Here is a 19,382-nt window from a genome sequence, read left to right on the forward strand (position 1 = left end):
GCTGCGCATTTGTCATCTAAAGAAGTTTCTCAACTGAAGGAATGTTCAACTATCAAAACTGAACAATCATAGTCAAAATTACCCCATCATCAGTTAAGGGGGAACCAGAAGGTGCCACCCAGGATTTCATAAGAGGTATCGGTTGATAACGACTATCAGTCGACAAGTAAGCTTTTCTATGTCAAATATCCTAAGTGTTGTTGTTTACTTGAAAATATATTTTTCAACTAAAGGGTGCGAATTTTATTTTAATATTTTTAACCCGCCCTTTTTGCAACTTATCGAATAAAAAGATTTTCAAAATCTTTCCACTATTCACCAACGTCATCACATATTAACTTGCTCCACCTTTTAGGCTCACGATTCGTTTAATGCGAACGTGAAAATTCTCTTTAAACCGGATTTAATGGTCAAATCTGAACAGCCTCTGTCAAATCACTTACCATATGCCTTTTCATCTTCCTCACTATTTTGCCATGCATTTTCCTCCTCTCTCTTTTGTCTCTCCTTCACTTAGAAAATTTTCCATTTTCTAAAAATTCATCTCTGAAATTTCTCTCATTAGACTAACCCTTCATATCCACGAGATTCTTGTGAGATACTTACTAAAACTTTCAGAAAAGAAGTTTTGATGAATCCAAATCAAGAGAAGACTCATATTCAAAGGAAAGATGGCGATGATCAAAAATCAAAAGATCATCATCTTATCAAAAAAGACGAAAGGTCACCGAAACAGAAGACAAAAGAATCAAAGCCGGAAGATCCAGATCAGCCATGTGCAACGTGTCCCAAACAAGATCCAATTATATTGTTATTGCATAATCCTATAATAGTCCAATTTATCTCATATTATAGATTATATGGTGTGTTGTCGATCACAGAATATCATATAATTGGAGAAGGTTGAGATATAAATTGAGTTCACAATCGAGGCAACTATGGATGAGTTGCTGGTTTAGATTGTAGCATAAATGGATAAATAGTTTGTTTTGGCTATTTATTTATGCTAGTACCTTCGTGTATTGAACATGATCACAGTGACATGAATTCCTATATTCTGACTAATTAAGAATCAAGATCTCGACGACTTAAATAGTCTTAACCTTAATTGAATTAATCGGTGTGAATAATTAATTGACTATTGCTTTGATTTGTCATGGGTGAGAGTTCTATTGAAGCTCAATATACTTGATACTTTGGGTGATAACAATTATTATTTGACATGCGATTATATTGCAATAAGGATCCGTGTCCTATTAATAACAGGATGATAATATCCTCTCGAGGAACTTAATAAGTTTATCGTATTAAACCCTGTAGGTGGAATTAGTTCCGATACGATAATAAGTTTAAGTGGTAGCACTCGAGATGTCGTTTAATTATAATTAAACGACTAATTAATTAATTAATTGATCGTCATAGGAATTAATTAATTAATTAATTAATGGATATTGGATATCTTAAACATGGGAATTAATTAAGTCTAATGCTAGCCCCAACTCACCTAAAGAATAAAGAGGTAATTCAGTATTAATTTTCTAGTGAAATAAATTAATACTTGTGTCTCGATTTTATTATAGGCTTAATAAGAAAATCGAGCACTGGGAGGCTAAACTTTATTCGAGCTAGTAGATCCCCGCTTGGCCCAATAAAGGCGTAATTCCATGGGGGCGTCCCTTTCTCAATTATTCTCTCTTGGGCTTTATTTGGTTTAATTAAGTTTATGGGTTTATTATTTAGGTATGATTAATACCTAGTATAAATAATAAGAAAGCCCTAAACCTAATTACTTGAGCATTAACGTGTAGCCAGAAAAGAGAGAGTTCTGTGCGAGCATAAGGAGATAGGGAGACGTCAATCCAAGAGGTGGAAAAGACTTGAAGCTCGTTTCCATCTAACGTCAAGTCTTGCCGTAGGAAACAAATCGGAAGATTCACTCTGGAGTCGCTCATCGCCGAATTTGCAAGTAACATTCTTTCTCTTGTAATAGGCACAAATGATTTTTGTATGTATTCATTTGGTATCCAGAATTGGTCACGGGCACGTGACTCATATATCAAAATATGATTCATTCAATTGGTATCAGAGCTGTGGTTCCAGAATTTCGGCTCTACCGGATAAACGAATAGTAAAATCACTAGGTTTATCGTTTGTTTGCCTGTTTCGTCGTCTTATCGTGGATGTTGTTTATCGCTTTTGATTTTGTTGGTTTGGCCTTTTGCACCACGAGAAAATTCGTGGTTAGTATAGTTTTCCGTTGTATTTGTACTTTCCTTTGTAAAATCATTGCATAACAAGTCGAGAATGTGTATAGTTGAGAAATATGACGAGTCATATCCAAGAGTCGTGCGGGTTAGCTTCATCAAAGGCCAAACCAATTGTTTCATATGAAGACAATGTTGCTTGTATTGCGCAACTCAAGGACAAGGAGGATACATAAAAGGCGATAGGACAAAACATATTTCTCCCAAGTTCTTCTACACAAACAACCTTCAAAAGGATGGCGATATCGACATTCAACAAATTCTCTCAAGTGATAATCTGGCGGACTTATTCACCAAGGCATTACCAACATCGACATTCAGGAAGTTGGTACACGGGATCGGCATGCGCCGGCTCAAAGATCTTCAATAATCTCAAGTTCAAAGGAAGCGGTTGTACTTTTTTTTTTCCTTCGACTAGGTTTTGTTCCATTGGGTTTTCCTAGCAAAGTTTTAATGAGGCAACATTTTTTGTATTAGGGATTGGTCAATCAAGGGGAAGTGTTGTAAATATATCTTCTAGATAAATCTTATGTGTGTTGACCAAGAAATCTCCCTAAAACCCTAGCTTCCTACTTGTATAAATAGAGGCTTTTGGCCCTCATATTGAAAGACGCTTAATACATATTCTCTTCTCTAGTCTCTCATTTCTCTCTAGTTTATAATAGTAAAAAGTATTTAAAGGGTTGTAATTGTAAAGTAGATGGTAGGGTCATGTACAAAAATAGAAAGTAAGGAGATTGAGGCAAACTTTTTAGAGACGGAGGAAATATTAAATTAGATATTGCATACGAATTCTCTGCAACAATACTATATTCGTCCACCAAAATAATGATATTTTTGCTACTTTTAACATTTATCAAAAGTGTGATATTTTTCTTTTCAAGAGAATGATTTCACATTTTATCCTTACAATACTTATTTACAAAAAAAATTGTATACATTTTATCCTTACAATACTTATTTACAGAAAAATTTGTATTTAGCCCACGCTTAATTCAACCCGAATTATTCGTTTTATATAATAGTGGAAAAATGTTTGGAACACTTTTGTAAGTGGAGTATAAAATATTGGATTTTTTTTTTGATCGGTCAAAGTCATGTTAGATGTTAGTAATTAGTTCCCCATCCACTCCAAGAACCACCTTATCTCTCCATTCACCAAATCCACCTTATATCTCCAATCTCCAATTCGCTCCCAAGAGGAATCGAACCCGGGTCACTTCACTTAAGTGAGGACCCGGTGGCCAGTGGGCTAAGCCCCCTGGTTTGGAGTATAAAATATTGGATACATAATGGTTATTGTTTAGACGTTAGGACAATGTTTATATTTCACAGCCATCGAAGCGTTAAGACATTATATGATACTCCATTTTTTATAATATCTGGTAATGATTAAATAATGTTTTCTAATATATATGATTATTTTTTTAATTAGAAAAATAAAAACGATAAAAATGAAATTTTAAACCTCACTCTTTAAATAGAATAATATTATTTTTTCAAAGTTACCAGATCAACAATATACATGTATTAAGAGTGTGAAATGCCAATTTATCAATAAATGGTGTATGGTGCAAATTGACTAGAATTTATTAGTACTTATTGATATTGGTGCCTACCTTATCTTTAATATCTAATAAATATTCCACGTACGTAATATTTCCCTAAGGTGATGGCTGGTATGCAGGAATGGAATTAGAAGTGAATGGAATGGATTTTGGAATGGAATGACAATGAGAATGGAATGGAATGAAATCTAGGATTCCCATGGTTGGTATTTTTAAGGAATGAATGGATCGGAATGAAATAAAATTAACATAATAATAATAATAATAATAATAATAATAATAATAATAATAATAATAATAATAATAATAAAATATATTATATAGCAAATAATAATTAATAATTATAAAATAATGATAAATAATAATAAAATATAACAAATAACAAATATTAATTAATAATTAATATATATAATTATTATTATTTATTATTATTATTTATCATTATTTTTATATTTCTTATTATTTGTTATCTTTTTTATTCTTATTTTTCTTATTCTTTCTTTTACCTATCTTATATTCTTCTTACATTCTCTTCTTTTTTTCTATTCTTTTATTTATTATTTCTTTTTTTTTTTTATCTATCTATTATTACCCTTCTCTTCTTTATTTATTTAATTATTGCATATCTCACAATAATAGATAATAGCAATAATAATAAAATAATAACAATATTATTATTATTATTTATTTTTTACATTTAAATTATTATTTTTATATTTTTAGTATATTATTATTTAATTATTTTACTACTTTTATATTATTTTTTAATTGATTATATTATTATTATTTATATATTATAAATTAATTTTTATTATTATTTATTATTATTATTTAATTAAAAATAAATAAACTTTTATTTTTTTAGTAATATCATATCCGTGGGAATACACAATATCATGGGAGAGGGGAGGAATGGCTAATCCCATATGTATGGGAATAGGCATTCCATCGGGAATGACGATTCCCATCTCAAATACCGTACTAACCATAGGATTGAGAATGGACGCAGGAATCACCATTCCATTCCTGCATACCAGCCATGCCCTAATTCTATACCACGTCGCAGAATATTTTTCGTCGCCTCCTACTAATCTATTCTGTCTTCTACTGTGGAATTCTTTTTTATTTCTTTTGACTTCTTCATTGTTGAAGTAAATTAAATGGAAACTTTTTTTTCCCTCAAAATAATTAAGTGACTCATGGCTTCATGACTTTCTTTTTTATTTCTTTTGACTTCTTCATTGTTGAAGTAAATTAAATGACAACTTTTTTTTGCCTCAAAATATTTAAGTGACTCATGGCTTCATGACTTTTGTCTTTAATGACTCAAACTCATGCTTGACAGCTTGAGTCGTCGGATCAAGTCTCGCCTCTAATTAATGATATTATTTTATACACGTAAATATATTATCTAACACACAATAATCTTAGTATTACCAAAACACATAAAAAAAAAAATCTTGAAATATATTCATCTAATAAGCTCTACAAACTACTTTACATAAAAATATAATTTGCAATTGGTTAGAGCATCCGCAATGGGGTTTCCTTGATAGCCTACTTGATAGCCTACTTGATAGTGTTTGTGTTATTGAGTAGGTAGTGCTGCATTGGGGTTCCTTGATAGCCTACTTGATAATATTAGTTTTGATTTTATGTTTTTCATTTAAATTTTATTGCATAATTTAAATAGCATATTTTTGTAATAGTTAAATACTGGATTAAACATAAAATTTAAAATTACTTAAAACATAAAAAAAAATACATAAAAATTTAAAAACACCTAAAAAAATACATAAAAATTTAAAAAACCTAAAACATCATTAAAATCACATAATTAAAAGCCTAGGATATACCACGACGCCTGAGCACGTCGGCGACCATGGACGCGTGCAATGCACGTTGTGTGTCCGTCATGTGCGTCGTATCCGTGTTCAGGAGCTGCATATCGAGCTCCCTCTCCCGGATATCGTTCCTCCGCTGGTACTGGGCGGTGAATGCCCTCATCTGCTCGTCGGTCCTCTCCAACCTCTCCACTATTTCTGGTGGAGGATCCGAGCTCGTATACGACGCTGCTGCCTTCCCTTTCCCTTTCGCCGCCGCCTTGTTGCCAATGGGCCGGGCAGAAGAGATCTCCTCGCCCGACGCCGAGGTGGTGAAGCCGCCCTCTTCCGTAGTCTTTGTCCTCTTGGAAGCATTCACGTCTCCAAGGAGGTACATCGACTTGAACTTGGGATTGTTCCGGAGAACTCTCCACGCGTTCCAGAAATTGAAGGAGGCCCTGTGTGGGCTTCGAGCCTTGAAGAGGGTTTGGGCCTTTTCACGAATCATATCATCCGAATGACCGGACGGCCAATTGTTGCGCGTCTCCACCCAAACAGCTTCCCAGAGACGCACATCCGCGCTCACCCGGGACCAGTGGCCTTGAAGTTGCTTGATCTTAAGGTCGACGCCGAGGATGGGGTTCACACGTTCGCGGATCCGGCCCCAATATGCCTCTCCCTTCTGATCCGTCCCACGGATCGATTCGTTGGTCTCCTCCGCCCAAATTTGGACGATGAGATCCATATGCTCGGGAGCATACGTATGACGGTACCTAGCGGCCTTGTCGTGCTTGATATTGGTGGCCATTTCCTTCCTCCGGCCGCCTTTCTTTGGTGGGGAGACACTCTGTTGTGCACTGACCGGTTCCTCCTCGGGCGGGCTCTCCTCCAAATTGATTCCTCCCATATCGGGATGATAATCGGAGGAGAGATCGGGGCACCAATTTGGATCGTAGAAAGGGTTGCGTGGATCCATGACGGAAAAAATTGTATTGTTGATAAATGGAGGAGAAGAAAATTGGAGAAGAAGAGGTGTGAAGATGGTGGGAAGAAAGTGAGGTTTTTTAAAGAGGAAAAGAAGGAAAAAAAAATTGAAAACGGTCGGTCAAAGGTGCGCAAATTGAGGAGGTGCAGTCAAAATTCGAATAAAATTCGAATTTTCCAATTTTTCCTTTTTATTTTTTAATTGGGCGCGTGCATTGCACGCGCCATCCATTCCCCCTTTCGAGCATACCCGATAACTCGAGAATTCCTCGAGGAGCTCCCCCCTGCATCGCGCTCCTCGACCGGCTCCCTCTCCTCGAGTACCCACTCGAGTACCCGCGTTGCGGGTGCTCTTAGATCCAATTTAACAAATTCCTTTTTTTTTAATTCAAAAACCCTCCTTTTAATGGGCTGAAGATCTACCAAATTCCAATCATTAAACTATAATAACGTGAATACATGTGATGTAGGACAAAACGTTGGAATGGTTCGTTCGGATAAAAACTATTTCCAATTCAAAAAATTCATAGATACAGCTCCCCTTCCTCTTGAAATTCGAATTCTTTAAATTAATCCGTCATACATAGGCAATATTGAATTAATAATTTGAGTCAATTTTATTTCACCCATTATTCGAACAGTAAAATCAAACCAATCTTTATTTACTTGTGTAATTTATAAAAAAAATAAAAGAAAAAATCAAACAGGTATTTTAATTTGGAAAAAGAAAAAAAGAAAAGGAATTCAATTTGGGCTCGGTTTTGCTTTGGTGTTGACTGTTGATAAAAAGCGCGTGGGAAATTGAGTTGGGAAAAGACAAAGCTGAGCATCGCTGTCGAGATTTCACGCACTACACACACTATACGCAAGCTGGGACGGGACATCATCCAAGCTCTCGCGCCAGCCATGACTTCTCACTTCTACTTCTTCGCATTCCACACGGACCCTACGCATCCACACCATTGTTTTTCAAGCCGTTCCTCTCCGGTGCCCATTGATTTCTCCCAGCCCAGCTGAATTGCTTGTGTAATTCGTTTTTTTCTGTCCTGATTGCTTTCAGTATTATGCGAATCGCGTTAAATTATTTCCGGATTGTGATTTCGACTGTCTGTATCCCGAATGTAGATGATTTAGTCTTCTGCAACGCGATCGAGAGTTTCTATAATGATTTCATGATCAAAGTAATTTCCTTGGTTTTGTTGACAATAATTGTACCTGTTTGAGATTCTCTGTTGCGGGAGTGAATTAGGCTTTTGTTACTTGTCGAGCGCCTGTAAGTTTAATCGTGTCGGGTGCGTGTGTCTATGCGTGTGAGAGAGGAGAGAGTAATCCCTGCCTGCATTTCGACCATTCATGTTTCGCCTATCTTTCTCTCTAGAAAATAACCGCATTATGAATGTTTGAAGCACTTGTGATTGCGCTAAAGGGGGCGAAATCGGTTCTTACTCTCAAAACTGAGGTTTGTGTGTGCCCTGTATGTGAGTTGCACGTAGTTGTTATAATTGCATCAAAATTTATCCATGCACTAGGCGATAGCTAATGGAAGCAACTTGAACAGCTCATCTCCAAATTGAGGGGCTTTGGAGTGATTGTACCTGACTGAAAGCATGAGCTGTGGATGCTTTGGTGCATCAACCATTCTCCGGAAGAGTAGTGACAAACATGTTAGTAATTCCGAACAAGATCAAGAAGGTAACTGCTTCAGCATCCTACTGCTTGGTGGAGTCCTTGTGGAATTGATTCATACTCTTTATAGTTCTTGATTAATTCATTATATGTTTTTATCTTATGTTTCATTATGTTGTCACCGGTCCAATGGGCTGTTCTTCTTATCAGCATGCTATTGGTGTGTGCTCTCAGTATGCCAGTAGAAATTAGAAAGCCATTCAGAACACACGAATTCGTGATCATTTCTAAATATGGTTGCTGATTATTCAGATTATTGAAGTATTAATCAGTATCTTTTGCGAACTTGCCACAGCATCATATATGTATATAAGAGTTTGAACAAGGGTTCTTAGATCTGCAAACATAGTTAGATTGTCAGAAGTGCATCCCCCTAAACTGGTTGTAACTGCATCTGTTAACCTAATTGGGAAACAAAGACTTCCAGATATTCATTGTTATATGGAAAAAAGGGGCAGTTTAGTCATGATGCCTAATTTCCTTGCAGTCTTTTTGCTTTATATTTTTGCTTTTCTGATGTTTTCTTGCTTTATAACTTGTGACTCTCTAAACAGCGGTCACTATCACAAAGACAAGAACTTTCTCATTCAATGAATTACGAATAGCAACAAATAACTTCAACCTGAGTAACAAAATAGGACGAGGAGGTTTTGGTATAGTTTACAAGGTATTACATAATTCTGCATCTCCTTTTCCTCCTCATCAGTAACTTAACCTGTTATTTCTGATTATTATTTTCTCCAGGTACTATTCTGAGCTTCATCTTATCATTAAATTTTAACATCTTGTCTCCCATCTCTCCTGATTTTGCATAGGGAATTCTGAGAAATGGAATGGTAGTTGCAGTGAAGCTGCTCTCTGCTGAGTCAAAGCAGGGAGAGCGTGAGTTTCTAACAGAGATTGAGACTATTTCTAATGTCAAACATCCAAATCTAGTTCAGTTACTTGGGTGCTGTGTTCATGGACGTGACCAGATTTTGGTGTATGAATATTTGGAAAATAACAGCATCGATCGTGCATTACTAGGTATGTTGGTACATTAATTTTGAAAATTGAAGCAATTGAAATTTTCTATGCCCATACAAAGTAAGCTTTCAAATATTGCAGGTCCTAGGAGATCCAAAAAACTTGATTGGAGAAGAAGGTCTGCCATCTGCTTGGGTACTGCCAGAGGGCTATCATTCCTTCACGAACAACTTGTGCCTCGCATTGTGCATAGAGACATCAAAGGTAGCAATGTACTTTTGGATGCGGACTTCCAACCAAAAATTGGAGACTTTGGATTGGCTAAACTTTTCCCGGACAATATATCCCACATTACCACAAAAATAGCAGGAACAACGTATGTCCCTTTTGTATCATCTCATAATGTTCCCACATTAAAAAATTATGGCACAATTTGGTCTTGGGAGTTGGGATGCTACCTTCAGTTTTGTTCATAATATTGTATTAACACTCAAACTGGCATTTGGATGCTGTCATCAATTTTAGACTTTCTGTTCCTTTGTTTTGCTAGACTAACTTTTTCCTTTGGTTTGTGCCAAACAGAGGTTACCTTGCTCCTGAATATGCATTAGGCGGTCATTTGACAGTGAAGGCTGATGTCTATAGCTACGGGATTCTTACACTCGAAATCGTAAGTGGCAGAACTTGGGCGAATGCTGATCATGGAGGCGTTCAAAAGTTGCTAGCTGAATGGGTACGTGATTCATTTTAAAATCTTTTTGTAACTTATGAATGTTTTCTTGTCACATATGCTCCCATACATATCCGATTTGCATGTGATGAAACTTCATAAATCTCTCAATTTCATTTCATTCCTTTACTTTTGCCAGCTAACGTCTTTCCTCTTTTTTTCTGTGAACTGTTATACTTTATTTTTCAATGAAATGCTACATAGGCATGGGAGCTATATCAAGAAGAGAAATTGCTGGATCTGGTCGACCCCGAACTGGAAGAATTTCCAGAGAACGAGGTTCTGAGGTATGTGAAAGTTGCCCTCTTCTGCACCCAAGCAGCCGCAAGCAGAAGGCCATTGATGAGCCAGGTGATTGAGATGCTCTCAAGAAATGTTCGACTCAAGGAGAACGAACTCACACCTCCAGGTTTCTTTGATGATTCGGCTAGTCTTAGTGGCAGGTCAGCAAAGGATAAATTATCCGGCACTTCAAACAGTTATCAGATGAACTCGTTTCCCTCCACAATCACTCAGGTGACCCCAAGATGAGGTTGGATTCTATACACCTTCTATTTCAATTGCCTATTTGGATGGCTTTGATTTCTGAGGCATTGGAGGTTGGAACGCTTTGTATTTACTTGATAAACATTACATTTTTGTTGTGTGGATTTTGTAAAGTGACCCACAATATCAATATATGTTAATTCGTTATTTTGGAGCTACTCTATTTCAAAATAAAATATGCCACTATATGGGCTTGAAATCGGTATGTACACGGACATTGAATACCGTCTAACAAATCTAGACCCACACAAATTGTGTTCAAGTAAGGTTTCTTTGTTCCTTTTTGAGTAGGCTCGATTCGAGCCTCCTTTTGTTTTCGGATTTGAGTTTGAACTTTGCTATGTCATTTGCTCGGCGACATCATTTTCAAGCTCGACTTCAGCTCATCGAATATTTGATAATATTCCATTCAAGTTCGATTCAACAGTTATACTCTCTCCATCTCACTTGACTTGGCATGTTTTTTTTTTAGATACTAAATTTTCACTACAATAAATAATGAAACCATATACTTTACATCACAATCTTACTCTTATAAATAAACGTGTCAAAAAAATTAAGTCAAATGAAGTGGTACGAAAGAAATACTAATTACTTGGGCTCACGAACATGTCCATGAAGGCTTGTGTAAACATGTTTGTTGACATGCTCGTGTAAGATGAGCTCAAACATGCTGGCGAGCCTCTCGACAAACTCGAGCTCGGCTCAAAAAAAATTGTCCAACTCAGCCATTTACTAAATGATCGAATTTCACAAATAACTTGGTTCGTTTAAGGATGTATTCATGGGAGTGTATATATATTCCGAATGCATATGCATGGCATCAATAGCCTACTCAAATCATGAAAAGAACAAGGTAAAATAAGTAGAGATTACAACAACAAAATATGTTCATACAATTACACTACACAAACAAGAATTATCTGTGACTATAGTTTAAGCTCCAAAAGACACTAGTGCTTGGTCCAGCCATAGTTTCTTGGTTCATCCATTCAAAAAAGGCAAACATAAAAGATGAATAAATTGCGGATTTAATATTAAAAGAGGAATTTCTGCAATCATGGCGCCAAACAGCATGCACTCAAAAACTCAGCTGCATCAGCTACTTGGCTGGTCCTCGGCAGGAGCAGCAGCAGCTTCTTCCGATGCTTGAGTAGCAGCAGCACCGTTAGGAGCAGATTCTTCCCCCGCTTCTTTAGCTGAAGTTGGTTTCTCCTTCGTTTCTTTTACATCTTTCTTGTTTTTCCCATCCTTCCCGTCTTTCCCATCCTTAGCTGGAGCAGGTGGAGGTGGGGGTGGAAGCATGTGTGGAGGGGGATTGTGTTTCAGCTTCACCAATATCCCACGCATCCTTGAAAGGTCGGTTGGTTTGCCAGGCTTGGGGCCTTGGACGACTGTGATGGATGGCTTCTTATCTTGATCCTTCTTCTTTCCTCTCTTCTCGATTTGGGCCACTTCGTTAGGGACAAGCTCCGCTATGGATTTCCAGTAGTGTTTGTCGGCCTCTTTGTGGAATTTTTCTTGACTGGCTAGGGATGACTGTTTCCAAAATTATAAATAAATAATTGTATCAGGGTAAAGGTTGCTATTGTATTTTATAAATCATTAAGTGATTTATCTTCAAAACTCAATCTACGAAAACCCAAACCTTCTCTTTCTCTCTATTAGTGCTCTTGTTAGTCTCCACATTAAGCTTTGTCTTCTCATAGAAAGCTTTTATATACTCTTCACCTTCTATGATAATTTGGATCCGCATCTCCTTTTCCCTCTTTTCCTTCTCTTCCAGACGAATGGTGTTTAGCCTGCAAGCATAAATCATAATGACACAAGAAAAATTCCCTTATCAGAAGATCCCATATCTTTAGTCATTTAAATGAACAAAAATTTCTCCAAGGCATGATACAGTATGTTAGGGTGCTCACCGTTCAGTTTCATTTCCATTTTACATTTCACGTTTTCAACTACATGTCTACACCCATAAAGGTATCCTTATTTTCTGAAAGAAATAAAAACTAGCCTTCTGGTTTTCGTAGACTAGACATTCCTGTTTGGCAAGCAAATCATTAAGGTGATTATGACAACCTTTCTAGTTAATTCATTCTCTATTTCTAATCCTAAGGAAAAAGATTTTGTTTCCACCGAGCCAAAACAATACGCCGATGTCTCTAGTTAAACCAATGTCATCACTGAATAGCTATTTTGCTCCAATTTACTTTTTTAGAAGAAGAAAAAATGGAGCATTTAGTTACTATTAAAAGTTTTCTTTTAAAATTGGGCAATTTGTTTCTGGTTATGTCATAACAACAAATCTTGTATGGAAAATTAACATACTTGGTCACATCAAGTAACATATGTGATTATCATATTTTCACATGACAAGAAGATGCTATACCCAAAATATTTCTTTATGTGGACAATTAACCCATCAAAACCCTTCACGCTCTCTATTTTAAGTAAGTCAAACCAGACAATTATATGAGCTAATAAGACCATCAAATGGGTATGGAAGCAAATAGGAACATGTTATGAAAGACTAACATTCATGTCAAACTAAATAAATAAATATCTATCACTGAAACAAATTAGGCAACCAACTTAACATGATCAATGCAAGAAAAGGTGCAACCTCAGGAGATTAAGTGTTCACTCAGCCACAAGCTAGTTTACTTTAGTGTAATTTAGTATTTTGTTGTTACCGACCAAGTGGGTTCTGCTCAAAAAACACTGTTCCAATCAAAGTTATGTCTCAAAGCTAGCCACGCCTCCAATCGCCACTAATTTAATAAGAAACCAGGGTACCCCCAAAGACTTCATTAATATGATCTAATAATCTCATGTCACTGCCTAGAAAACCTATCTTTATGAATATGTGAATATCCTCATTTATTTTCAATTAACTATTCTTTGATTACCATAGTTGTCTCGCTTTACTAGCTCGTATAACCTACTTTGATTACATAAAACACTGAAATCAAGTTGACATGCAATAATATGGGATTTATGTGATCTACTGGTTTCACTGAAAATTAATTGTCTGGTTGTTCTCATCTAGATCGAGATGTTACATAAAGCTGCCTAAATACATCTTGATCCTTTCTATTTGACCCCAACCAATAGATCTAGCAGCGAGCAGGTCGCAGAGAACTATAATAAATCTTAGAGAACTGAATCTACATATGTGCTCAAATATAGAGATGATTTGTATATGCTATCCAAGTTAAACCATGCCCATCAACAAATCAAATAGATCATCCAATTCCTAGGATCCATTTGACACAAATCAATTATGCCTATAATCTGTCTCTTATATATTTTTCTCCAAAAGTTAATAATTATTATAATCATTTTGCTCACCGTTACTAACGATCGAACTACAATCCAGCAAGAGATCTCCACCAAATCAGTGAAAATGATTATTAGCACGCTTAAATAAACTTTACCGAAGCCCTAATCAGGCACTAGGAAGCCGATCCGACGATGTGTACGAGCAGAATACAACAAATCAACAACTTATTACTGAATAGAAGTGCAGGAACATCACCTCCTCCATTCGCGAAGAGCGAATCCTTCTTCTTGCATCTCGTTAGGAGGCGGAAGGATCGGTCCGTCCGACGTGAATATGCCCTCAGAGTCCTGGCCGAGGTCGTACGGCGAGCTCCCGTTGCCGTTCGAGATCGGAACCGAAGCGTCGTGCTCGAAAGGCTCAGCATTCGACTCAAATCCGAATGGATCGGAGGAGTTGGGCTGGTCTGCTGGAACTTGCTCGGACTCCGAATACTCCGGCGTGAAGGCAGTGCCGGAATAGGGCGGAGTGTCGGCGGAGGAGAAGGCGGAATAGTTATCGGCGTAGCTGGTGTGTCCTTCGTAGTCAAATGGAGGAGCTGACGCGTCGTCGAAGGATGCCATATCTCTCTCTCTCTCTCTCTAACAGACGCTGAATTTTCTCTCTCCAAGTTTTCGATTTTCTTTGCTCTTTTTTACGCTTCTATCTATTCTAGCTGCAAAATAGAATGCCGTATGTTTCTGATTTGTGTCCATATAATATGTATATATGTATGTGTGTGTACACACACATTTGTTTAATGTGCGAGCTTGAAATGACGTGTCTAAGTTTGGGAAAACTACATTTTATTTTACTAGTTTTGTATTTTTTTTATAAATTAATTAAACAAAGAAAATTATTTTACTAATATTTTTTTCATTATTGTTACTACTACCATTTTTACCTTTGCTTTATGGCCACTCATCTTTTTATTTGTTTTATTTTAATATATTCATAGCATCTTCTGGGCCGATTTACAATCTAAGCGCGTCTTTAAAATTATTTCAATTTAAATCATATCCGAATTGTAATAAATTTGATACTTTAAATCATGTTTACTTTCGAAGATTAATTTTGATAGACAAAAATAATAAGACTAATAGACCCTTATTTACTTTAATAAATTATAATTTTGAGATATTTAAGATTTTTGATAATTTCTATCATTCAAGTTAATTTTGTTTCATTCTTAGAGCATCCGCATTGGGACCTCCTTGATAGCCTCCTTGATAGCCTACTTGATAGTGTTTGTGTTATTGAGTAGGTAGTGCTGCATTGGGGTTCCTTGATAGCCTACTTGATAATATTAGTTTTGATTTTATGTTTTTCATTTAAATTTTATTTCTCAAATTTAAATAACACAATTTATTACAAATTTAAATTGCATTAATTATAAAATCCTAAATATTACATAAAACTTTAATAAAATAAAAACAATTCCTAAAAATTAACTACTCTGGCCCTAGAGGTCCGAAACGTGCCCAAAGGTGCTCAGTCAAATCATATCGGAGCTGAGCATGTAGTTGTCTATCTCGGAGAAGGCTATCCCTTCGCACATATTCCTCGAAGGACACCGGTGTTTGTCCAGCACTCTCCGTCGAACCACTGCTAGACGCCCCGTCATCATCTCTCCAGTTGGCAGCCGCTTCACCTTCGTGTTCCACAATCATGTTGTGGAGAATGATGCAACACATCATGATGTCCTTCAGGTGCTCTACGTACCAATTGCGCGCCGGACTTCGAATGATTCCCCACCGAGCTTGAAGGACTCCGAAGGCGCGTTCCACATCCTTCCGTGCCGATTCTTGCATCTTCTTGAACCTTGCCTCCTTCGGATTGGTTGCCATTGATGGACTCTTCACGAAGCAACGCCACTCCGAATATATGCCGTCACACAAATAGTAGCCCATCCGGTATTCGCGCTGGTTGGCATGAAAGACCACCGGCGCCGCAGTTCCTCCTAACACGTCGGAGAAGAGAGGAGACTGATTCAGCACATTGATGTCGTTGTTTGAACCAGCAACACCGAAGAAGGCGTGCCAAATCCACAAATCGAAAGAGGCAACGGCCTCCAATATCAAGGTGGGCTCTCCCTGATCCCCGCGTGTGTATGCGTCGTGCCACGCCTTTGGGCAGTTCTTCCACGCCCAATGCATGCAGTCTAAGCTCCCGAGCATCCCGGGAAAACCATGTCTCGCCTCGTGCATTCGGAGTAGGCGTTGCACGTCTGTTGCCGTTGGACGGCGCAGGTAATGGGCTCCAAAAGCCCGTATGACCGCCTTGCAGAACTTCTTTAGGCATAGACGACCGGTTGAGTCCGCCACTTTGAGATACTCATCGAACACATCCGCACTAACCCCGGTGGCTAATTGGCGGATAGCCGACGTGCATTTCTGCAAAGGAGAAAGAGAATCTCGACCGAGTGCATCAGTGCTCATATGAAAGTAAATATCTTCACCTTGAACAGCCTCGACGATGCGCAAGAAGAGCTCCTTCTGCATGCGAAATCGACGCCGGAAAAAAGTAGGGCCATACGTTGGATTGTCGACGAAGTAGTCTTGCATAAGACGTACATGGGCCTCTTCACGATCACGGTGGACGTATGATCGGGGACGTTTCGCACGCGCCGGCTCCGGCGCCGGTTGGGGGTAGTATGATTGAAGCACTTGTTTCTGCAACTCAACCAACTCCATGAACTTTTCAGCGACTTCGTCGGAATCGGGCGAAGAATCATGTTCAGGTGACGACATTTTTGGAAGAAAAATTGTAGGAGGAAGAAGGAATGAGTTGTGATGAATGAAAGTGAGTTGTGATGAATGAATTGTAGGTGAATGAGTTGTATGGAGAAGTATTATTTATAGAGAGAAAAGAAGATTTAAAAAAAAAAAAAAAAATGAAAATGGAAGAATGCTGTTGAAAGAGCCGTTGGAAAGCAAAAAAAAAAAAAGAAAAAAAAAAGAAAAATTGAAGAAACGGTCGAAAATCAAATATAAATAATTTTTTTTTAAATTATGGCGCGTGCAGAGCACGCGCCTACTCGAGGATACCCGATAACTCGGGTACTCCTCGAGGACCTCCACGCCGCATCGCCCTCCTCGAAGCCGGCCATCTCCTCGAGGACCTCCTCGAGTACCCGCGATGCGGGTGCTCTTATTCTATGAAAAATGTGGAATTAGTGAGATATCTTATTTTTAAAATAAAAATATTCAATCATGTATATAATCAATTATGCAAAATAAACGTCCCTAAATTTCTCTTTCACCGCCGCAAAATAGAGTGACATGATTTATTTAGTGGCGATGACTATTGTTTACACGTAAATCAATCCTGTTGAAAGATACGATCTGATTTTGAAGGATTACATTCGAAAAGTGTTGAATATTGAGAAGAAATGAAAAAGTGACGACTTAAACCTGGCTCAAGTGATTATTATTTTACTCAGTATAATAATATATAAAATTGGTAAATAACTAATTAGCTTGCAATTTATTATATATATAACCGTTAGGAATGAAACGATAGATATTTATTACGTAATTAAATAAATTGTTATCGATATCCAAAATAATACTATAAGCTATATAAACGATTTACTACATTTAATATTTTTGGTTAAAAAAAAATCACCAAAAATGACACGTAGCTGTAACATATATACAGACACGAAAGATGAAAAATGAAAATGCAGTTGAAGTATTTGGTAACTCAAACTAGTGTGATTAATGAAATAAGACCTTTCCAGAATATAAAAGTTCAAACAACCTACTTTGTAGGAAGCAAATAAGGAGATTTTGATTTCGAAGAAAAGAAGGGGATTTGGTAAAACATCGGTCAAAATCACTATTAACCATTAATGACATTCTTCTACACAAGTCAAAAACAAAAAATTATACAGCTAAGAAGTTATAATTTGAAGACCACCAATGTGCACTACTCCTACTATTTATTAATCTACGATCACTAGTTTGTATGAAGGATAATAACCTTTCTTTAAGTTATATAATTTTTTATGCTCGTAATTATAGGCATTTTATGTGATATTAAAAATAAGGGCGTGGTTTTTTTTTTGATAAATTTATCATGGGAAGAAGAGGAATAATAAAAAAAGTTCCTATAAATCCCCTTTTTATTTTTCCTCATTTAAATTTCTACAAAATACAATTTCACCATTTCTTATTCCTCATTTTCACTCCAAGGAAGAATAATATTATCACACTAGAAATGTATTATCCCTTCTTGGAGTGAAAAGAATGAATGAGAAATGGTAAAATTCTCTTTTGTAAAAAAATGAGGAAAAAGAAAATAAATATTTAAATGGAAGATTTTTGTTATCCCTCTTTTTTTCACGATAAATTTACTACTCCGATGAAAAATGAGAGAAAATATATATTTTCACCATTTTTTTCATCATTTCCATATGTTTATTATAATAGAAAATTTTCTCCGAACAGAGTGAAATATTTTCTCAAACATATCATTTTGTGTGAAAATATTTTTCAACAGTTTCTTTATCTTTTCATCTCTAGTAGACATGATAAATAAAGAAAAAAAGATAATATATTTTCATCTTTTCTTATCCAATTATTTTCGAATGAAATTTTACAATCAAAGTAAACGTACTCTCGGTGCGTTCTCTTTGATGGAAAATGATGAAATACATATATTTTCCTCTATTTTCAATTCTTTTCACACATTTGCTAAGTTAAAAAAAATTCCTCGAGCAGAAAGGAAACTTTTTCCAGGGAACTCTTTTTCCCATCTTTTCACTTTAAATCATGATAATATTATCACAAATTATAGATGTTATAATATTTTCCCATGTTATATATTTTTATCTATCACCACACAACACTTTCAATGGTTAAACTTCCAAGTTTCAAGTTATGATCATTTTATTTATTCAAATTTTATTTACTGAAAAGCAACCCTATAAGCATAGGTAGAAAACATTACATCATCATAAAATACACAATACAGATAAAAGTACAAAAATGTCTCAAACTCGATTGTTCACTTCTGCTTTCCAATGCTCAACTGCATCGCGTGCCTGTGCCTCGACCGACCAGCAGTTCTTGCAGGATGCATCATCACATTTAGCCATCTCTAGCAGAAAATTGCATGTGCTAGTAAAAGTAGACAAAAGGTGCTCGCGGATCTACAGTAATTGCCCCCAAGATACAACGATTTCGGGATAATAGACGAGTCATTAGCACTAGGAGTTCGCTATCCGGTCGAACGGCTTGATACTCGGGACTGAGTATGTAAACTGACAAATTGATTATCTGAATTCGTTGGTGTCTTTAATCTCATTCTGAATGGCCCTATTTATACTAGTCCAGGGTTTTCCTTGAACTGACTTTGACTGTTTGGCCAAACAGGAGGTCCGAACTGGCGTGTCTCTTCGGTCTTGAACCGTCGCCACGTGCCCTGTTTGGACAAACAGATCCGAACCATCGTGTTTCTTCGGTCCTCAACCGCTGCCACGTCGGTTTG

The 19,382-nt window shown here is 36.7% G+C and overlaps 2 protein-coding genes across 6 annotated transcripts; one reads left to right on the forward strand and one right to left on the reverse strand.

Moving 5' to 3' along the window:
* The first annotated feature begins 7,407 nt into the window (after positions 1-7,407).
* Positions 7,408-10,714, forward strand: LOC131011157 (putative serine/threonine-protein kinase). 4 transcript variants are annotated; one of them, XM_057938957.1, is made up of 7 exons: positions 7,408-7,665; positions 8,198-8,331; positions 8,880-8,992; positions 9,141-9,351; positions 9,433-9,667; positions 9,874-10,024; positions 10,226-10,714. In XM_057938957.1, exons 2-7 carry the CDS (start codon positions 8,247-8,249, stop codon positions 10,550-10,552), a joined length of 1,122 nt encoding a protein of 373 aa, XP_057794940.1. In that variant the 5' UTR covers positions 7,408-7,665; positions 8,198-8,246; the 3' UTR covers positions 10,553-10,714. The 4 variants fall into 4 exon arrangements, with proteins under 4 accessions (XP_057794940.1, XP_057794939.1, XP_057794937.1 ...); XM_057938956.1 differs by having other exon boundaries at positions 7,448-8,098; positions 8,169-8,331; XM_057938954.1 differs by having other exon boundaries at positions 7,448-8,098.
* A 696-nt stretch (positions 10,715-11,410) lies between these two features.
* On the reverse strand, positions 11,411-14,669 carry LOC131007600 (clathrin light chain 1-like). Of its 2 annotated transcripts, XM_057934506.1 has the most exons (4): positions 14,549-14,656; positions 14,109-14,512; positions 12,216-12,369; positions 11,411-12,106 (listed from the first exon to the last, which is right to left on the reverse strand). In XM_057934506.1, the coding sequence occupies exons 2-4, from the start codon at positions 14,471-14,473 to the stop codon at positions 11,666-11,668; spliced, it is 960 nt and encodes a 319-aa protein (XP_057790489.1). In that variant the 5' UTR covers positions 14,474-14,512; positions 14,549-14,656; the 3' UTR covers positions 11,411-11,665. The 2 variants fall into 2 exon arrangements, with proteins under 2 accessions (XP_057790489.1, XP_057790490.1); XM_057934507.1 differs by having other exon boundaries at positions 14,109-14,669.
* Between the last annotated feature and the right edge of the window lie 4,713 nt (positions 14,670-19,382).

The sequence above is a fragment of the Salvia miltiorrhiza genome, chromosome 2, assembly GCF_028751815.1.
Source record: "Salvia miltiorrhiza cultivar Shanhuang (shh) chromosome 2, IMPLAD_Smil_shh, whole genome shotgun sequence".
In the NCBI taxonomy this organism is placed as follows: Eukaryota; Viridiplantae; Streptophyta; class Magnoliopsida; order Lamiales; family Lamiaceae; genus Salvia; species Salvia miltiorrhiza.